This window comes from Microtus oregoni, unplaced genomic scaffold (genome assembly GCF_018167655.1).
Source record: "Microtus oregoni isolate MIOR12 unplaced genomic scaffold, Mior012 000023F_ref0000262, whole genome shotgun sequence".
NCBI classification, from domain to species: domain Eukaryota; kingdom Metazoa; phylum Chordata; class Mammalia; order Rodentia; family Cricetidae; genus Microtus; species Microtus oregoni.
This window is the reverse complement of record NW_024543082.1, coordinates 13,995,212-14,016,307: the sequence shown is the minus strand read 5'-3', so window position 1 is coordinate 14,016,307 and position 21,096 is coordinate 13,995,212. Positions and strand designations below refer to the sequence as shown.

General features: G+C 41.4%; 1 protein-coding gene across 4 annotated transcripts in view; it reads left to right on the top strand.

Moving 5' to 3' along the window:
* The first annotated feature begins 872 nt into the window (after positions 1-872).
* Cd47 (CD47 molecule) overlaps positions 873-21,096 on the top strand; it is a 55,064-nt gene continuing 34,840 nt past the window's right edge. For 3 of the 4 annotated variants that reach the window (XM_041672888.1, XM_041672887.1, XM_041672886.1), the window contains exons 1-3: positions 873-1,416; positions 12,462-12,809; positions 13,833-13,916. In XM_041672888.1, coding sequence (XP_041528822.1) covers positions 1,371-1,416; positions 12,462-12,809; positions 13,833-13,916 — 478 coding nt within the window. In that variant the 5' untranslated portion in view covers positions 873-1,370. The remainder of the gene's footprint in view (positions 1,417-12,461; positions 12,810-13,832; positions 13,917-21,096) is intronic. The other variant, XM_041672889.1, reaches the window with a different exon arrangement.

Here is a 21,096-nt window from a genome sequence, read left to right as displayed (position 1 = left end):
TTGCTTTGAGATCTTCCGTGCTGCTGGACCGGAAGTAATCCCTTACTGAAAGCTCAACCAACTTTTTGGTTCAAGATCGAATTTGGTAAAAATTTTCCTTTGGTTTCCTGTTGGTACTCTATCCTAGGGTGTCTCCCTAGGGAAATATTATGAAATAAGAACACACACATTGTCACAGCATCAAAGACAGTGGCATTTTTTTTTTAAATCCCGAATTGTATTACTGTCACACTGGATAGTTAGAAGATGGCTCGAATAGAAGATTTGAAGAAATGCAATAGTGTGATAGCCAATATCACCAGGGAGTGGGCAGACTGTGCACCTCTTATTATTTAGATAAAGGCAGATGTCAAAGAACTTTTGCTTCAGGATGAAGGGTGTGGCTTAAAGCTACATTTGCTTTTTATTCCATCGTTCAAGAATTGAACCCAAACAGGAAAGAGGTCTAGACAAATTTGCGACATACTCCAGGTTCTCAATACCGCTGGTAGCGTCATGGATCCATCTATTCACACTAGAGCCTGTCTGCCACAATCCCTGTGTCCGTGCCTTCACCTCCACCCCATCCGCTGTGTTTTGCTCGTCACATTTTAAACTACTTATCACGCATGGAACTTGTTTGGCTAAGCCTGAATGGGGGCTGGAAACATTAGCCAACAAAGTAAAAAGAATGGACAAGGACTGCTTCCAGAACAAGTCAGGCCAGAGAGAGCCTAGGGCCAGGAAAAGGCAGAAGGAAGGAGCTCCACGGGAGCCTGGCCCTGGTCACAGCCCCCGCCCCGGGGCTCCAGGGCTGCAGAAGAGGAGGCGGTGCCTTGGGAGGGAACGTAGTAAAAGCAGAAGCAGCGCCCACACCTGGAGAGGAGGAGGACTGGGACTGGGCAGGCTCTGAGGTCCTGGTGAGCTGGCCACCGAGAGGGGACAGCCCGGCTGCACAGGGGCGCGTGCCGTGAGTCCGGGAGAGCGCGTGTGCCCCACGCTCTGTCTTCCAGGCCGGCCCAGAACACAAAGCCGGAAGAGAGCTGCCGAGTGGGGAGACTGTGAGCAGGGAGGGAATCCAACTCGCCCAGCCCGGGAGCAGGCTAGGTCTCCGCCGGAGCCTGCCCAGAGCCTGGGTGTGAGCTTGGCGTCACGTCAACGAGCAGAGGCGGCCAGGCGGGGCGGAGTGCGCGTGCGCGGCTCGCTCGCTCGCGGGGCGTGGGAGCGGGCTCCGGGAGGCGGACACGCGCGCGCGCGCATCCGGGCAGCCTGGGCGGCCGTTCCAGCCTGTCACTGCTGCGGCGCTGCTCGCTGGTCGTTCCCCTGAAGACAGCGGAGGCGGTGGCGGCTCCAGACACCTGCGGCGGCGACCCCCCGGCGACGGCGCGGAGATGTGGCCCTTGGTGGCGGCGCTGTTGCTGGGCTCCTGCTGCTGCGGTGAGTGGCTCGGGGATCCCGGCGGCTCTCGGACTGGTGCGCAGCACCCGGGCGCCCCCGCAAGAGTGTGGATTGCACCCCCGTCGGTCAGGCGGCGCCCGGGAGAAGAGCGGAGAGGAGAGGGTGGCGGGATGCGCGGGCCCTGCGCACCCCGAGCGCCCCTGTGGGAGGGCCCCGTGGGGCATCGGCGCCCCTGCCTTCCCCCCTTCTTCCGCTCTCCTTCCGTGGTCCCCCTTTTCCCCCCCGGGGAAAGCGGGCTGAAGCTTCTCACTCTCCAGTGCGCACACGTAGGAAAGACTAGGAACAACCGCAACTGTGCAAGCCTGAACTGCAAAGAAAGCGAGGGGGGCAGCTGCCAGGAACCCCCTCCTCTTGAACCCCTCTCCCTTCTCGGTGCTTCCACGTAGCATTTGGGGCTGAAGGTCTGGAGTGGGAGGGCCGGGGCCTCTTGTGATGAAGTGCGCATTTTGGTGAAGTCGATCAGAAAGGCTTTTGCCCTACCGCGTTAGCACTGGAGCAGAGGAGACGCGTTGAACCTAAGTTTCATTTCCCAACCAGCATTTTTCAAAGATTTTTTTTCTGGCTGCATATTTTGGTGGCTGTTGTTTTGAATCCTAAAAACAAGCTTCCTGGAAACACTTTTCTCCTGACACCCCCGCCGCCACCACCCTCCCCCTCCCCGCCAGCACTTTAATGTATTCCTTATTATAAAGTTGTTTTTCCCCCCTCTTTTGGGGAAACGTTTTTTTTCTTTTTTCTTTTCTTTTGAATTTACTCAGATGTTGCCAGTGTTCTAAAGACAGTAATAACAAATCAAAACACACATGCAGCAGACTGGTCCTTAGATGCCGAAGATGCATCCTCCTCCCCATCTTCTGTAAAGTATTTTTGCTGTTTTTAAACGTGTATCTCCCTTGTAAAAGCTGAGTGAAGAATAGGCTTTTTTTTTTTTTTTTTTTGACCATATACTGCCCGTCGAGCTTCGTATCCGTAGATTTCTCTGCGAACTTTTTTTTGTAAGAATCAGAACAGGCTTGAAGCAAGGAAAACAGCAAATGTTAAATTTGACTTACAGTGATGATAAATTAATTCAGCGTTAAACTGATGGTTAACCTCCGTGTGCCATTCATAAAGGCCCGTGTCTGGGAACTGGTTCCAAGATACCCTTATTCCCTGCTCATCACTTTCCCCTCCCCAAGTGTCTTGCATGTTGTAGCTGATAATAATAAAGATCCATGTTATCTAAATTGCTAGTAGTAGGTGTTTTCCGATCTCAGTCATCTTTACTATGCTTGTTGCCATTGCTATCATTGTAACACTGTTTCCAAATACCTGTTGTATAATCAGAGAGATTTCATAGTGAGTCAGGTATAAATTTGCAACACAATGTTACTGATTCAGATGATGGAAGGTGAAGCTTGTTTGTCTGAAAAGTAAAAATATAAGCCATATACTGTGTTTTTTTAAGCCCTATTTTCAAGTAGATTAAAAAAAAACAAAACTGTTAGAACGGTAGTTTTGGTGATAGGAATTGTGTTAGGCCTATGTTAGCAACAGTTATGATCACATTAATAAACGCTCATTTTGTCCAATGTTAACAGATCTGAATCTACAATAAGTGGCAAAATTCAGAACTTGCACTGTTTTATTGTGTTTGCTATTAACTAGCAAACAAACAAAAACCAAAACAAAACAGAAATCCAAACCCAGAATACAGGCATTAGGCTTTTGAGTTGTTAGACATAAGTAAATCAAGAAATGAATGTTTGTCAATGATAAATTGGACTTTTGTGTGTATATCGTATGTAGGTTGAAAAGAACACATATGAAAACATGCTAACAGTCTGAGAACACAGGCAGTTATCAAGGACCCAAGAGAGTAGATTTAGAATCTAGAGCAAGTATGAAAGTCATGGATTTCTAACGCTCATTTGTGCTGGGGTGGATCTCATTTTCATTTTCAGTTATAATGAAACGGGCAGCCAGGGGGCATGCCATTGTAATCCTGGCAGTTTCAGTGACCTCTGTGGTTAAAAGGGGAGTGTGCAGGGCTTTCTAACACCCCCTTCAGCCAATTAAAACCAAGTGCAGCCCTCTGTGATGGCTTACAAGATTTGGAATGAATGTCCCTACTCCTCCCCTGCATGTCCAATCACATTTCCTTTAAGAGCATAACAGTTTCCGGGTAATCACTAACTAGTAAATACAACCTTAAATAAATAATGTCAGCCGTATGTATGAACCAATAATTTCTGTGATGGTTGAATGATCTTTCTTTGTTCCAAGTGACTTTTAAAAGTCAGGCTTGCACATGATTGAGTTAAAAATGTTTTATTATCTAAATATAGCAGTCATGTAGCTGCTCAGGTAAAAATGTTTTCTTTTATCTTGAAGAATGTATTATTTTGAAGAGCAAGTTGGCATTTTGAATGAATAAGTGCCTCTGTACGCTCCCTGGTCTGTGGGCTGCAGCAGCAGGCTAGAGTAGCCGGCTGTGCCTTGCATGCAACGTCTACACTGGGACACTTCTCCTGTCACCTGAGTTTTGGCAGATAGCTTAACTTCATTGATAAAGCTCTAGTAAAAGTTTGGAAGACCTTTTTCTAAAGGCAAAAAGAAGAGATACCTACCCCTCCATTGATACATGTTCCAAATACAAAAGTCACCACAATTCATGTTTTTATTTCAGCAATGTTCTTTTTGTGCTACCATGTATGGAGGACCATTTTACCTGCCTTTGAGGTTTTTCCTGTCATAGTGTTTTAGATAAAATACAAAATTCTACATTTTTGCAGCTTGTGTCTCAGTCTAGCCTAATGCCTACTCGATGATAAAGTTGCTTTCACTTTGCATATGAGTGCAGTCACTCGTTGGGAAAACAACAAGGATGATATTGTAGATTCGGTTTTGCTAAAGTCACTGTAGTGCAAATGTGGTTCTTATTTCCCTCGACCAGTGGTTCTCAACCTTCCTAATGCTGCAACCCTTCATACTGCAGCTCTTCATACTGGGGTGATGACCCTCCCCCCCAAACATAAGATTATTTTTGTTGCCACGTCACAACTGTAATTTTGCTGCTGTTGAGTTGTGATGCAAACATCTGATATGCAGGATATCTGATCAGTGCCGGCCCACAGAGGTCGTGACCCACCGGTTGAGAACAGCTGTCTTAGACAGACTCCAGGTGTGGAGTTTCCCTCTTTGTGGTTACATGGAATTGAAATTTCAATGAGAGGCTCCACCCTTCTTTGGATATTTCATTCCACACCCGTGGAGCATTGCATAAGATTTAGAGTCTTTTCAGCCGGATTGGGGAAAGGGGTAGGTTAAGAGAATTCATGGGCACAATTTTTTTTTTTTTTTTTTTTTTTAGTTTTCTCACTTTTAGCAAGTGTGAGCTCATACTGCACTCCACTACATTCTCCACCAGAGTCTTAAAGGCGTAGAGACAGACTTCAATCTTGAGTGCATCTTACTCACTGTGTGGTTTATGAAAAGGAGAAAATGCTTATCTTTCAGTAGCACTGGGTCCATTTTAGGTCATGATAAGGTCAGACTTCAGGATGTTACTGACTTCAAACTGCCCCAACCCCTGTAATTCTAGATCTACTGGTTCTATCCTTCTAAGGACACTTAAAGCCAGCGAACGGGGCAGGGTCGCTTCGAGTCAGACTGAATTAAGCTATGGACTCCGCACTGGACCCCTGCCCTTTATCTTAGCATCTACCAAGAAAAGCTTGGACTCTATCCTTCTCCTGCCCTGACTTAATTTTAGTCTCAGACCCAGGTTGTTCCTTGCAGAGGCTGATTCTAAGGGCAGAGCTGTAGGGTTCCATTCTACCCGCCCATGTTTTTCATCATGGATGCTTCAGTGGCCTCAGCAGCCATTGGGGCTTTCCAACCCATTCATGAGCATCACTCCAAGGTGACAATTCACTACTTACTCCTCTGTGAGAAGTGGCAGGATGGTGTTCACCTCCCAGCTGCCCTCCCAACACTGCTACGCCCAGCTTCATAGATTGCCTTCTTGCCCCCTCCTTCACCTAGCTCCAGAAGAAGCCCCGTTCACTTTCCCAAGGGGATGACAGCCTCTCTACCTCTCTTTTATATCCACCACCTCAGAGACCTATTCCCAGAACTTATTCCTCTGTCTTATAATGTAGATCTTGCCCTTCCCATTGACTTCTTCCCCTTAGCTCGCAGCCGTTATCAAGGTTTACCTCATAATTAAAAGGAAAACTGAAGCCTGAAAAGATCCAGAAACTCCTTGCCCTTGTCCTCACCTCGACACTTGTTGGTTATTTAAAGGCTCAAGACTGCAGCGTCTCATCACCTCCCAAGTGCAGCTCCCACGTGGTCTCGTCCGTTGACATCCTTACATGGAAAGCAGCTACTTTTGAGTCCTTGGTTTGCTTCTTCAGTGTTTGACATCCAGTTTAGCATCTCCTTTGTCCATGTGAACTCTAGCCCTGCCTGTAGTCTGCCATATTGGCGTGGTGGCTTGTTTTGCTTGCTTCTCCCGCTTCTCTCACTTCTTTCTCTCCCTTGACTTATTCTCTTTGATAATCATCTCCACGAATATTGATGTGCCCAAATTTTGTTCTCTGCTGTTTGCTCTACAAGCACCCTGTGTGGCCAGTCTTTTTTATGCCAGCGATTTCATCTGCCAGCAATATTCCTGCTGATTCCTGAGTCTTTATAGCTCCGACCTTTCCTCTGAAATCCAAAGTCATAAACTGTAGGATCTACTGAACATGACCACTTCACTGTACCACTGGTACTTTTAATGCTTAGTCCGAAACCCTGAAAGGATAACTCCCCTAAATCTTCAGCCTCTTTTCCATGTGATTAATCTACAACCAGCTAGTTCCACAGACTATTTTAGTTTCCAATTTTCATTTTTCCTTTTTTATCTCCCTCACCTCCCACATCTGACTTCTGTTGATTTTGCCGCTTTGATTTTTAATGCCATTTTTTAAGGCCTTTTTTTCTACTTGTCATTTACCTGGACTGTTTCAGTTGGTTCTTAATAGGTCTCTCTTCTCCCCTTCCTGCCATTAATCCCCCTTTCATGCTGCTGTCAAATGTTATCTTTCTTAAAGTTAAAATAAACCTGAGTTGAACCGTCTCTTGTCAAGTCTAAACTCTTCAACATGACATTCAAGGAAGCCTTTGCAGATTTTCTCAGCCATCTTCTCAATCGCCTTTCCTAGAGTTCACCTGAATAATTTCCAGCTTTCAGTTATTTTTTTCTCTTCTCTACATACTGTCTAGGTGGTTTAAGGAACATGTCCTTTCTTTCTCAACACATCTCTGCTCAAGCTTCAGCCGCAGCTTTGATATCTCCTTGCTAAGGCCTTTCTTAAGCATATGCATATGACTTTTTTGAGGAATATTTCTATCCATATATGCAGCTGACTTGAGATTTTCCTGTTGCAACAGGCAGCTTTGCAAATCCACAGACAGACTGATAGAAGCACTGGGAATTCTCCTGACATATGAAAAGTAGTAATTCCTTTCCCATGTAACTTGCAAACTTTGTTTTCTTCCTTTATTATTTTTTTAATATTTGCTTCAAAGTTTACATTCATAAGAAAAGTATTGAGTCATTTCTGGTGCTTGCAAAGTCCCTTAGGATACCAATGAAGTCATCTTCCTACCTTCTGAGAATAATAGAAAGATACATAAAACAGGGAGCAAAGGCCAGTAAGAAAGGACAACAGCAGTTGAGTGGTGGTTGATAGCAAGCAGGGGGACAGAAACTGTCATCTCCATGGTGCTGTGACAAGAAGAGCGAAGCCGACAGACTGTAGCCACAGCTTTATTACATGGTTGCTAAGCATGTGAAAGGTAACAATGAGAGTTTCTTGTTGTCTTCTCATTAAAGCTCCGCACAATCTCTGTAGAGTAGATACTGCTACTGTTCACCTGATGAAGACAAGGACCCTGAGGTCCAAAAGTTAAACAGTTCCTTAAGGTGCCACAGCTATGATGAGGGATCTGGCCCCAAAGTGGACGTACTCTTAACCACAGCACACACTTTACGGCCAGAGAAGGGTGTGGCCCTCCCAGTGCTAGGAATCAGTATGTCCTAAGCGCTATTTATAAGAACGCATTTTGCCTATTCGTGGGTTTGTAGGAAGGTCATTATGATGGGAGATTTCTCTGGAAATGAGAGTACAAGATGTGAGGCCGGAAAGGATCTCAGAGAACCTTGTTTGTTTTCCATGCTAATGCACTTAGAATTTGGCTTGAGAACGAGGGTGGTGGGGTGTCACTGGGCAAAGGAGTACACATTTGCATTTAGAAGAGTTATTTTGAGGACTGTGGAAAATGCATCGGCATTGGCATGGAACAGTATGGGAGACAGAGGCAGGGAGCCAGTTTGGAGGTCTGGCAGTGCTTCAAGGGATAAGGGTGAGGGTATTATTCACTCAGTTAAAAGACTTTGGGTTTAGAAACTATTGAATAGGTTATCTTAACAAGATTTCTCTGTGGCTAAAGAAACAGAGAGGACTCCAACTTGATTTATGGGTCAAACTCTGATTGACTAGTAAATAACTGTAAAATATTATAGGGAGGTGAAGATTTGGAAATATAGTTAGATAATTTGGGGACATTATTAATTTTTAATGGATTGTAGTAACTCTCACTGGCATGCCTAACCGACCATTGATTAAAATCTACAGTTTAGGAGAAAGGCGGGGTCTGGCTGAATAAGACAATGTGCTGATTGTTAATACTATTGGAGTAAGGGGGCGGTATTTGGTAAGAGGTTGCTGTCCATGAAACCCTTATGTCTTAGTTGCTATTCTATTGCTGTGATGAGACACCATGACTAAGGCGGGTTATTTTTAAAAAGGGTTTAGTTGGAGCTTGCTTACAATTACAGGGGATGAATGCATAGCTGCCATGATGGGGAACATGATGGCAGTATGCAGACATGGCTCTGGAGCTGTAGCTGAGAGCTTGCACGTTGACATCAGGAGGTAGAGAGAGAGACTTAACTAGAATGGTTTGGGATTTTGAAACTTCAAAGCCCATCCCCAGGGACACATCTCCAATAAGGCCACACCTTCTAATCCTTCCCAAACAGTTCCACCAACTAGGGACCAAGCTTTCAAGCATCGGGACCTATGGATCCATTCTCATTAAAACCATCACACATTAGGAGCATGAATGTGCCAAAGGCTAGATTTTAAAAGATAGAGCAGGGTGGAGGAAATTTCTAATCAAAAGGATTGTTAGGGGTGGAAGAACAAAGTTAGAAAAAAAATGAGGAGCTGCTCTCTGGCACAAGTATTATAGAGAAGTCAAGACAAAGTGAACTGTGTGAACTGGATTGTTCATATGATGTCATTGGTGATTTGAGCAAGAGCTGTAGTAATGGTAGAGTAATAGGACCTGGAGTGGAGTCCTGTTGACACAGAGTCTGGGAGTGCACTGAGGTCAAGAAGTGCACAGAGATCATTATCTTAGGACGCTGGGAAATAGAGGCGAGTGCGTGGGACCTTTTAAATTTGATGCATATACAATTATTAAAAGATGACTTAAAAAACAAACACTCCATAATGGAATTAGGGGGTATGGAGGCTGGTGGCTTGACTCCTCTAGATGATAGACTATGAGAGACTAGAGTCAGCCATTGAAACAAGCTGAGAGTGAAGGAATTTATTTCTAGAAGGGAGGAAAAAAAAAAAACCCTATTGATAGTTGAGGCTGCAGGTAAGTTTATGTGGGCAGTATTCTGAGCTTCTGGCTTCCCAGAAAGACTCAATTTGAATTGCGGGGTGGGGCGGGGGGAGACTGCTGGAGAGTACAGGCTGAGAAGAGGCGAACTGTTTAAGAGTCATTAAAAGGGAATAAATTTTACAAGGAATGTCTGAAAACATTAGGGGCCCTGATGAGCAGTGTCTGTAGGACAATCTCCTGTTCTCCAGTAGCAATGTAAATTTTCTTAGAAACCTGCTAGACAGTTGATTTTTCTGGCCTCCACAGCACTTAGTTCATACCAAAAGAGCCCCACTTGTGACCTTGTGTTGTGTCACCTGCTTACATGTCCCATAATGCGGATTCTCAGCGCCTCGAGATACGTACCACTTTTCCATTGTCATATCCCTCCGCCCTGTCAGTGTTTCGTCCAGGTTATTCTTAACTACAGCACGTTGTTACAGCACATCTACTGTACCATATGGACCAGACCTCTGCCACTGCACAGCTGTGCTCAGGACCGAGTTGGGGGGTTTCTGTTGGCGCTGTGTTCATCGAAGCTGTGACATCTACTATTTTTGGCGTTTGATAAAAGCTAACCCTCCCAGCTTGTTTGATAATTTGCTTGTAACTCTGGCATCGTCCTTGGTTAAGTTTCCCTACTCTGTAGAATAGACTGCTACAGCATATCTTATATATGTAAATTTTTTATGTTTATTATTCATGGTCATTGGGTTAGCTAGTTTTTCCACACTTTGCTATTCCACTGAGAGGCAATGGACAAAAGATAAAAGCCCATATCAGATGATGTTACTTAATGTTTTTAATAGCATGTTTGTACATAAAGAATCTGCATTTAACATCTGGAGGGATGTTTTGGGCTACTCTTATTTACTAGTTATTAGTGTGAAGGTTGCCTTGGTTACCCAGGTCAAGTTTACTTTTCCCTTCTATTGATAGCATTTATTCTGCATAAATTGCTTCAGCTATGAGATGTTTTTACTGCAAGAAGTAACACAATATACTTAGTACTCCATGTGTTCCTTGAAATATATATAACAACTTACAAACCTGTAGGCTGTTTCCCAGCCACCTCTTTCTTACCTGGGGTCTTCTGGGGGAAGAAAATCCCACAGGATGCTGAGCCATTCACTGTGTCTTCTAGAGAAGAATAATTTTGAAATGACTCATATGAATATAATTTTTAAACTTTGAAATGATTCATGCTGCTATAAAATGGACATACATCAGAGTTTTAATTTTAATCCTTAAAGAACAAATCAGAAAGTAGACAAAATTACATTTGAAGGCAAATTGGTAGAGCAGACACATAGGCAAGCAAGAACGCAGTAACAATTTATTGATGGATATAAAATTGGTCTGTATCTTCAGTTTTTTTTTATTTTGTTTTTTTTTTTTAAGTGATGTTGTTTGGAACTCTCTTCCATGAGGTATAAGTTGTTTATAAAACAAAATTTCTCTCAAGACAAATCTTGTTCATAACCGTCAATTCCAATAACTTACACAGTTGTAGATACCCAAGTTGAAGTCTGCAGAAGCAGAGCCCGTCTCGAATGTGATGATTGCAGAAGTTCTCCTAGATAGTCCCCAGCACCCACTGACAGGACAGTCTGGGAACTCTCTGTCTGTTTCAAAATCTTCCCAGGTTTATTCTGACACTTGCCTTTTTATCTCGTTGGGACCTCACCCTCCGCCTCAGTCTCTCTTCATTCAATATGGTTCCTTGCCCTCAATGGCTCTTTCTCCAGGGAAATAACTCAAAACTCCAAGGGTGTAGAAAACATAATTGGACAGTCGGGTTTTGCCTGGGGCTTCCTAATATTCGGTGGCTAAGAGTCTAGAGAACTGGGAAAGGTGAGCCGTGGATGCCCCAAGGCTGCTTCCAGTGGCACATAGCCAGGAACACTCCAGAAGATCCAGCTCATTACAGGAGATGCCACAATGTCCTGTTTTACGCTACTGCCCCGTGTTTGTGGGGTGGACTGTTGCTTAGGGAACATTTCTTAGAAGCCACCCATCATTTGCTCTGATCCTCCTTATTAAACCATGCTATAGAAAAATGAATTACTCAAGACTACACTCCAGAGTGTGCCAGGCAGGCGGCTTGTGCCTGAGTTTTCTTGAACACAGTCCAGATTGTATTCCAGTATATGTCTTTATATTTAACTCGATGAGTATTTATTAATAATCACACTGTTACAATAACATCTTAAACCCCTGACTTTATTTCTAGTTTACACAGACGGAGGAAGTATTAAAGATTAACAAAGTTAATGTTTTATATTCATTGGTACTTTGGGTTTTGAAAGAAAAGTCAACAAGCTCCTTGGATAAGAGCTTTGATAAATGGCCCAATTATGAAATACAGCAGGAGTATCTCTGTATCTTGTTGTTTGAGTTAAATGGTGACCCTACCATTTACTCTAGTCACTCAGGCACCGTGGCAAGGCTGCTGCTGGTGCCTTATGCCGTTGAGAAGACCCGATGAGTATACTCTACTTGTTAGCAGCATCTGTTCCTGGTTTCTTCTTTCTGGGATTTTTGAGTAGTTTATGGTTTATTGGAGGAAGAAATACCTGTAATCTACATTTCAAAATTATTCTGTAGATTCAATGAAATGTCGGGGTAGGAAAATGCCATTCAATTGTGTGTAATCCTTTCTGAGACTTGCATACAAAATGTCTATTGCTCTCTCTTTTGCAGTAGGAAATAGCCACTGAGAACATTTTTTTTTCTCGTTAGTATTCTAAGACTTTCCATCCTCTTGGAAAGATAAGATTTGATTCATTCGAGTTGCTTTGTATATTAAAGTATAATAGAACTGGCTACTTTTTTTTTGGTTATGCAGCCTGAGTGTAGAGATAAATTTCATATCACTTTAGCAAGTTCCATCTAGAAAAAGTATATAGAAGTTGAGCCCAAATATAATACTTGGCTTTTTGTTCAGAATGTTCCCATAGTAAGGACAGTATTTTCCTACATACATCAGCAAGCAGATATGATGGTTTCAGAGCTTTCAAAGCTAGATATTATACCTTGCATTTTCCAACACAATTGGTGAATTTATCCCCAAGATGCGTAGTGATGTATACCTTGTATTATTAAAATTGAATAAAGAAAACTTACAGTCTGTTAGCTGGTATACAAATAATTGTTGCTATTTTCACCTTGTTCTTATACTGCTTGTTTACATGAACAATTGAAGTATTTTTCTTTACCTTAAGGGTTTGTAGTACACCTAAGATAATATACCATAGTATATATATGAATCATATAAAACCGATTATAATGAAATATTTTTGCATGTTTTCCAGGTTCAGCTCAACTACTGTTTAGTAAAGTCAAATCTGTAGAATACACCAAGTGCAATGATACTGTCGTCATCCCTTGCAAGGTCCTTAATGTGGAGGCACAAAGCACCGAAGAAATGTACGTGAAGTGGAAGTTAAACCAAACATATATTTTCATCTATGACGGAAGTAAAAACAACTCTACCGTAGAGACCAACTTCAGCAGTGCGAAAATCTCAGTCTCAGACTTACTGAAAGGCGATGCCTCTTTGAAAATGGGTAGGACTCAGGCCGTTGTGGGAAACTACACATGTGAAGTCACAGAATTATCCAGAGAAGGCAAAACAGTTATAGAGCTGAAACACCGCATGGGTAAGTGATGCAGTTTGCCTGTACGGAAACTTGCATTGAAATGTCATGTCTACTGTGGGAGTGCTTTGAGGTGGAAGTCACTACGAGAGATTAGGGCATTTCTCAGGTGGGTGGGTTTGCCATCCCCTGAGAAAGCAAGCATGGAAGTCTTGGTTTTTTCTCTTTGGCATATACACACTCACCATCCTGCCCTTCTGCTGCGTTGTGAGGTAGCACAAAGACCCTTACCAGAGGCTGGGCGGTGCCAATGCCGTGGGGTGGAGCTTTTCAGTCCCAGTACTAGGAAGCAAATTGAGCTGCTTATAGATCACCTATTCCCAGTACTGTTATAGCAGGAGAAAACAGACTGAGTAAAAAAGTAGGACCCATCAAAAGGCCTCCTGTGTCCTGATGAAACTGACCCTATTAGAAAAAGAGCGCAATAGTGACCAGATGGCTTGGCTCGTATCTATTAGCCCCATCACGCAGGAGCAAGACCAGCCTCAGCTGTATAACAAGTTTGAGGCCAGCCTGGGCAACAGGAGACCTCTTTTCAAGAGCAACAGAAAGTAGAGGAGGAAAGAAGAAAAGTGAAGTAGAAATTCCTTTGAACCAAAAGAGAGCTGACCATTAATAAATGCTGACATACTGACTGGTGGCTTCCGGGAGTTCTGTCCTGCTTACTTCTGTCTTACCTACTATTGCTTTTCCTTCTCTTGAATGTTGTGTGGCTCCCCCTCTTGGTCATAGGACTTTTCTATTGAGGTAATATAATAGGCGGTTCTGTTTGTTGTCATCTAATGTACATCACCTGAGGGTGGTGGCCCAAGACTGATCTCAGCACTAGAGAGACTGAGGAGCATCACTGCAAATTAGCCAAGCCTGGACTATATAGTGAGTTTCAGACAGCCCAGAGCTCCAGGGCATGACCCCACATCATCAAACCAAAATAAACTTTTGCATTAAAAAAAAAATGTACTTTTTGATTATTCAATTAATTTGTGTAGTTCCTCCTGGTTATTTCATCTTTTTGTGGTCTTATAGACTCCAACTCTAGCCACGGAGCAGACTGTTCTAACCACACTACCCCGGCAGGGGACGAGAAGGACAGAGGAGGTTGCACATTAGGTAATCATGCTGACTCCCGAGGGCTTCTGTGGCCAACCTTGCTCCACTTGCCAGCACACTGGGGAAATGGGGATCCACCCTACCCGAATTGAATTCAGGCTTGGGGACAGAGCCATGAAAAGAGTCTCTTTTCATGAATGAGTTGGTGAGTTGTGGACAGCACCGCGGTTATCTGAAGTAAACACTTTGTTTTCTAGTTTCTGCTCTGCTGGCTGATCTTTTTTTAAAATACATACAGAGAATCTTAACAGTTTTTAAAGAGTGCATCTTGAGCTCTATTTAAAGCACCAGATGTATGGCTGATCTCAGGGTTGATGGCACTTGGAGAACCAGCTCTGGGTGGGATCAGGACAGCTGAATTAGGTCAGCTACTTTCCATCTGTTCCCGCTTTTAAAATGACAAAATGTCTGGTAGTCGATTGGGAGGGGGAAGGTGGCTTGATTAAATATTCTGATGTAGGATTAGAGATTACTCTAATCAGGCAGTCTTGAGTTACCGTATTCAGGACTCACTGTTCACCTGTGTCTTCCTGGAAGGTACTTCACTGAGACCAAGCTGCATATCTCTAAAACGAGGATGGAAATCTTGTTTCCTTGGGATGTTATTTCTGTGTGTTTTCATTAAATTTCCTTGGAAGTTTGCTGAGAAAGGAAGGAATGGCTTAGGAGGCAAGAAGAATTTAAAAGGTCTTTCTGTCAGAATCTCACATAGACTGTTCCTTTGTGATTGATGTTAATTTGGGTTAAAGAGCTCTCTCTTTAAATATCTGTCTTTCAGGACAGTCTAGTCAGTCTGCAGTGTGCACAGGAAGAGGTCATCCAATACCTAGTCGGAGGTTTTCTGAGAAAGTGGATAGGTTCTTGGGAGTATAAGGGCCAGACAGACATAGGAACAGTGACTTGCAAGGTAATGTGGGTCACTGAGAAGAAAATTGATAAAACCTCTGAGTCTGAGAGTGAAAAAGCCGGAAATGGAATGGAGGTGAGTAGGAAGGGCATCCCAGCGTCTGGGATGGAGACAGATTATTTTGCATGTAATTGTCTTATCCTGTCTTCAAATACTCCCACAGAATTAAGAGACAGGCTTTGTTTTGTGTCATAAGACAAGAAAATTTTGTTGTAGGGAATGGAAAAATTTTTACCAGAAGCTTGAAGTTTCTGACTTTTTCCCCATTTAAAAAATATTTGTGTATATATATTTAATAACTATATAGCATATAATATATAATATATATTTAATAGCTAGCATTGCATGAGTCAGAGACAGAGAATTCTGTGTATCCCCAATTCAGTCTTCCCCAGTGGTTGTATCCTATGTAGCTGTGCTGTGGTATCAGAACCAGGAAGTCCACAGTTGTCCTGTGTATAGGAGGTTCTCTGTCGTTTTATTACACTTAGCTAACCATTATTGTGATTGCCATTTGGAGCTGGTCTATCAGCACAGCATTTCAAGGCTAACCCTTCAGTCACTCACCAGACTTTCAGGTACTCCTGACTATCAGGTGCTAATGTGCTATCTGTATCTGTGACTTCATCAATTCAATAAGAAATCATCAATGAAACAGTTAACAGATGATCTGCTAAGGTGTACCCACTCAGCATGGTGCCCTTGAGACAGTGGGTTTCTTGTATTTGATTGTGTTTGTTTGTTTGCTTGTTTGACAAAGTAACACATGTCCATGACACATATTAACCCAGTGGGTTTTTCACTAAAGGTGTATTCTATGGAATTCTCATAGTCTGCTTACTCATTCACCTCTGCAAGATTGTGACCCTTTTCAGTTTGGGATTACCCATCCAGTGTTTGAGGAAACCATAAACAGGTTTCCAGAGTTGGTGTTCATTACATTGTTGCTAGCAGTATGAGGGGCTGGATTTCTCCGCATCTTTGCTCTGATCTGCTGCCACTGTTTGGCAGCCTTTCCCCTTTTTAAGAATCGTGGGGTATCTTGCTTTTTTTTTTTTTTTACAAATATATGTAGTACATATAATTCTATATTTTTGCCAAATTGGGAACCATATATTATTGAAAATATATATATATTCTGGAAAAATATAAATATTCTAGAATCTTTGTTCGCTGGTTTCCATTTTAAAATAATTTTTATGTTTTGTAAAGCAAATGTCATAATAGTTTGTGGTAACCCTGATTGCTTTTCGGGCTGGGGGGGGACTTAACTGGGGGAGGGGGAGGGAAATGAGAGGCGGTGGCGGGGAAGAGACAGAAATCTTTAATAAATAAATAAAAAAAAAGAAGAAGAAGTTGGTGTCAGAGTAAGAACTCCTAAATACGGAAGTGGCATCTTACTTTTTAAATTATCATACAAGGTATTAAAGAGAATCATGGTATTTTCAAAGTATGTTTTAGTCTCTCTTTCCCCATTGTATCCTTGCCTCTAGTACTCCTAATCCCATCCTTGTAACTCCTCCCCCTGTCTCTGCCTTTTTCATGTCCCCTGTGCCCTTATACCTACTCCCTGTCTTTTCTGATCACCTGTTTTCATCATTTATGTCTTGGTCTTTTTTGTAGCATTTGAGGCTTTACCCATGTGTATACGGGTACACCCCACCACACACACAAACCAGGCTAGGGGCTGCCTTTGAAAGAAAGCATGCATCTTTTGTCTCTCCAGAACTATCGATTTTCCTGCAAGCTTCATTGTTTGATACATTACAGCTGAATAAAATCCTATTGTGTGTATGTACCATGTTTTCATTATCTATTCATTTCTCCTTTAGGCAGGTTCCATTTCCTTGCTGTTGTGTGTAGTGCGGTACTAACATGAATGTACATGTGTCTCTGTGGTAGGATATGCAATCATTTGGATATATAGCTAAGAGTTATAGTTGGGTCGTACAGTACTTCTTTGTTCAGATATTTTGAGAAATTTCCATGTTTATTTCCATAATGGTCGTACTTGTTTGCCCTACCACCAGGAATTAATAAGGTTTCTTCTTTCTCTGCATCCGTGTGACTATCTTTTGTGAGGTTGCTTGGTGATAGTCATTCTGATTAGGATAAGATGGTGTCTCAGTAGCTTTAATTTGCAATTCCCCGATGACTAAAAACATTGAACACTTTTAAAAATACCTGTTGGTCGTTTGTGTTTCCTCTTTTGAGAACTGTTCATTTAATAACCTATTAATTGATTGACAGGGTTTTTTTTAATTCTTTAGTTTTCTTTCTGTAAATTCTGATATGAGCCCCCTATTTGAATTTAGCTGTTAAAGATCTTCTCCCATTCTGCAGGCTGTCTGTTTCCTTGGCTGGTAGCCTTCCTTTGCCGTGCAGAAACATCAGTTTTACGTAGTTCCCTCTGTTGATTCTTGGAGATGGTCCTTGCACTATTAGAGGTCTGTTCTGAAGGTTCTTGCCTAACCATTTATCTTAAAATGTATTCCCTAAATTTTCCTCTAGCAGTTCCAGTGTTTTAACTTTTAAATTAAGGTCTTTGATCCACTTTTATTCGGAAGGTTCCACAGGGAGATATCCAGTGTTGCTGTCACTGCTCTTTTGAATAGGCTGTCTTTTTTTATTCAGCTGAGTATTTTGACACCTTTGTTGGTTTCTTTGTTCTGTTCCGCTGGTCTCCCTGTCTGGTATGTTTGCTCTATTTGTCTGTGTCTCTGTAGTGTGCTCTGAAGTCATAACCACAGTACCTACAGCCATGCTTCCCTCCTTAGGCTTGCTGTGGCTCTCTGTGCTCTTCTGTAGTTCCATGTGGACACTCACCTTGTTTTTTTTCTCTGTCTAGTTCTTTGAAGAATAGCATCAGATTTTGATGTGAGTTGCATTGAATCTGTAAATCACTTTTGATAATAGAGACATTTTCATGATACTAACTTTATCGCACCAGGATCATGGGATGATCTTTCCATCATGTAGCATTTTCTTTGATGTCTTTTGTCCATATTTTGAAGTTTTCATTGTTGATATTTGTCACCCTGTTCACTCCTAACCATATTGAATGACAAAGTATCATATTTTTCCTAATTTCTTTCTCTGTGAGTTCATGGTGGGTATTTATTAAGGCTACTGATCTTCATATATTTATCTTGTATCTTACAACTTCACTAAAAGTGTTCATTAAATCCAAGGATTTCATGGTAGATTGTGTATGGTCTTTCAAATATAGCCTCATGTGCGAACAGGGCTAGTTTGACCTCTTCCCTTCCTGGTTTTACTCCTTTCATGTCTTTCTCCTGTCTTGCTGCTAAAACTTCCAGTACCACATTGAATCAGAACAGTGAAGTGGGTATCACTGTCTCGTTCCTGATTTTAGAGAAAATGTTCTCTGCTATTGCCTGTTTATTATAGTATTGGTTCTAGGTTTGATTATTTGCCACACATATATATTCTTAATGTCTCCAGGACTTTTTACCATGAAGGCGTGCTGAAGTTAGTCAGATATCTGCATCTTTTGAGGTGATTATATAATCACTGTCCTAAAGTTTACTTATATGTTATGCACTTAATGATTTGTATATGTTGAACCACCCCCTGCATCCATTGGATGAGGCTCACTTGGTCATGATGTAAGATCTTCTTAATGTGTTCTTAAGTTTAAGAGATTTGAATTTCAGAAATATGAAGTTTTGTATGTAAGTTCCTTTCTTTCTTCTTTCTTTCTTTTTTCATGTCTTTGATACCAGCATAATAATGACTTTGTGGGATCGGTTTGGTGGTGTTCCTTCCCTTTCTATTCTGTGGAACAAATTAAGGACTGTTGGAATTAGATCTTCCTTGAAAAGTTGAGAGAATTTAGCAGTGACTCCAGGTTAACCTAGACTTTTCTTTGTATGGGGACTTTGATTACAGCTTCAATCTCATTACTTGTAATGGGACTATTTAAATTACCTATATCCTCTGTCTTTTAATTTTGACAGATAATATGTATTTAGAAATTTCTTTCTTTCTTTTAGATTTTTCTAGCTTTTTAGAGTATATATTCTCAAAGCATTCTTTAATGGTGTTCTGGATTTCACTGGAGTCTGCTTTAATATCTTTCTCCTATAGTTTGATTAATATGGGTCTTCTCCCTCTTCATTTTTGCCAGTTTAGCTAGACGTTTATTAATCTCACTAACTGTTTCAAAGAACCAAGACTTTGATTGACATTGGGTGTTACTCTTTTAATCCCTGAATCATTATTTCTTCAACAGTCTTTATTATTTTCTGCCATGTTTGGGGTTGTCCTCTTGCTTGTCTGGAGCCTCGAGGTGCATTGTTGTGTTGTTTATTTGAGATGTTTCTCGCTTGTTACCATAAGTGCTTGTCACTGTGTATAATGTGGTCTTAGGGCTGATTCCCTTGTCTGTATCTGAAGGTTCTGGTAGATTGTGTTCTCATTTTCATTTGACTGTAGCAATTTCTAAATTTTCTCTCTGGCTTAAAAATGCATTGTCTTGTCTGACTATTTTTGTGGTTTCTCTTCCTGTTGATTACTACTTTTATTTCCTGGTGTTCTGATAAGAGACAAGGAATTATCACAGTTGTTGTTTAAGTTTGATTATGCAATCAGTTTTGGAAATAATTCATGTGTTGCTGAGAATGTGTATTTCTTTTCTGTTAAATGGGACAGTCTCTGTATATCTGTTAAATCTGAAATTTCTTTGCTTAGTTTTAGTTTGGAAGACCTGTCTAACTATGACAGTATCTATTAAAGTCTCCCACTGTTATTATGTCTGAAATTACATGGCCTTTTATGCCTTCTCGTGTTTGGTTTGTAAAATTCTGGGTTCTAGTTTTCAATACATAAATGTTTATAGTTGTTAGAAGTTCTAGATGGATTGTTCCCTTTATTGATATGTGTTTTCTCTTTATCACTTATGATTAGTCTTTGTTTGGAGTCTTCTTTATCATGAATGAGGATAACTTGTTAATGGATCCTGCCTGCCTGGTAGTTTGTTCGTTCTCCATACTCTAATAATCAGTTTCTGAAGTTTTTTTTTTTTGTTTAATAACTGTCTGTGTGTGTTTCCCGCTCTTCAGATACAACAGATAGTAGTTCTTGCTTTTTAATCCATTTTGTTAGTCTGCTTCTTCTTATTAGTGAGTTAAGGTCATTTATAGTTAAAGTTATTACTGAAAGGAGTTTTCTGTTTCTTAAGATTTTTGTTAGATGGTTTTCTGTAGTGCTCTATTGTTGGAGTTTCTTTTCCTTCCTCTTATTAGTGTTGTCAGTTAGCTGTGTTGCATGTAGTTAATTCTTTCCTTCCTCATCCTTGTTCTTTTCCTTTCATAGAGCATGTACTTTCAGTGTTCTTTTAAAGGGAGGCTGCCTTTCAAATTCTCCCTGTGTAGTCTTTCTTTAAGAATATTTAGCAGTACTGACTTCTTTGTCAGTAATCATCTTAGTGTTTGTCTTAAAATCTCTTTATCCATCAATTTAAAAGATAAGTTTGCTGGGTATATGATTCTTGGTTCATAGTTATTTCTACAACTTGAAATTTATCATAAAATTTGCAGTTTTGACTATTAGGGTTTCTGAGAAAAGGTCTGAGGTTATTCCAATATTCCCATCATTGGATGCTAGGTGGTGTTTTTCTCGTACCACTTTTAGTATTGTTTCATCACTCATACTTTTGACATCTTGACTATGATGTATCATGGAGAAGCTGTTCTCTGGTCACATCTGCTTGGAATTCTACATGCCTCTTGGGTTGGGATGTCTATTTCATTCTCTAGGTTTCACAAGGTTTCTTCTGTAAAACTTTTTATGTTAACCAAGTGGTGGTGGCACACACCTTTAATCCCACCACTCAGGAGACAGAGACAGGAGGATCTTTACCTTTAATTTTGTTCTTATTTGTCCCCTTATTGTTCTCCTCTGATCTCAACCTCCTCTTGCTGGTCCATTTCTTTTCCATAGTTGGTCTCCATTTCTGCTTTCATGTCACATATATTTCATCATAGCCTCATTTTCCTGCCTCTCCCTCCCTTTAGACCTGTTTCTCCCTTTTCATAGTCTTCTGTTTTCATGTTTTATATATACATATTTATTGTTTTCAAGTATATATGATTTGTGTAAAACAACAGAGTATGGCTTTTTTCACTTAACGTAATGATTCCCAGTTCTATCTAATTTCCTACAGATGTCATAATTTTATTCTTCCTTACAGCTGATTAAAACTCCATTTTGTGTGTACAGACACACACACACACACACACACACACACAC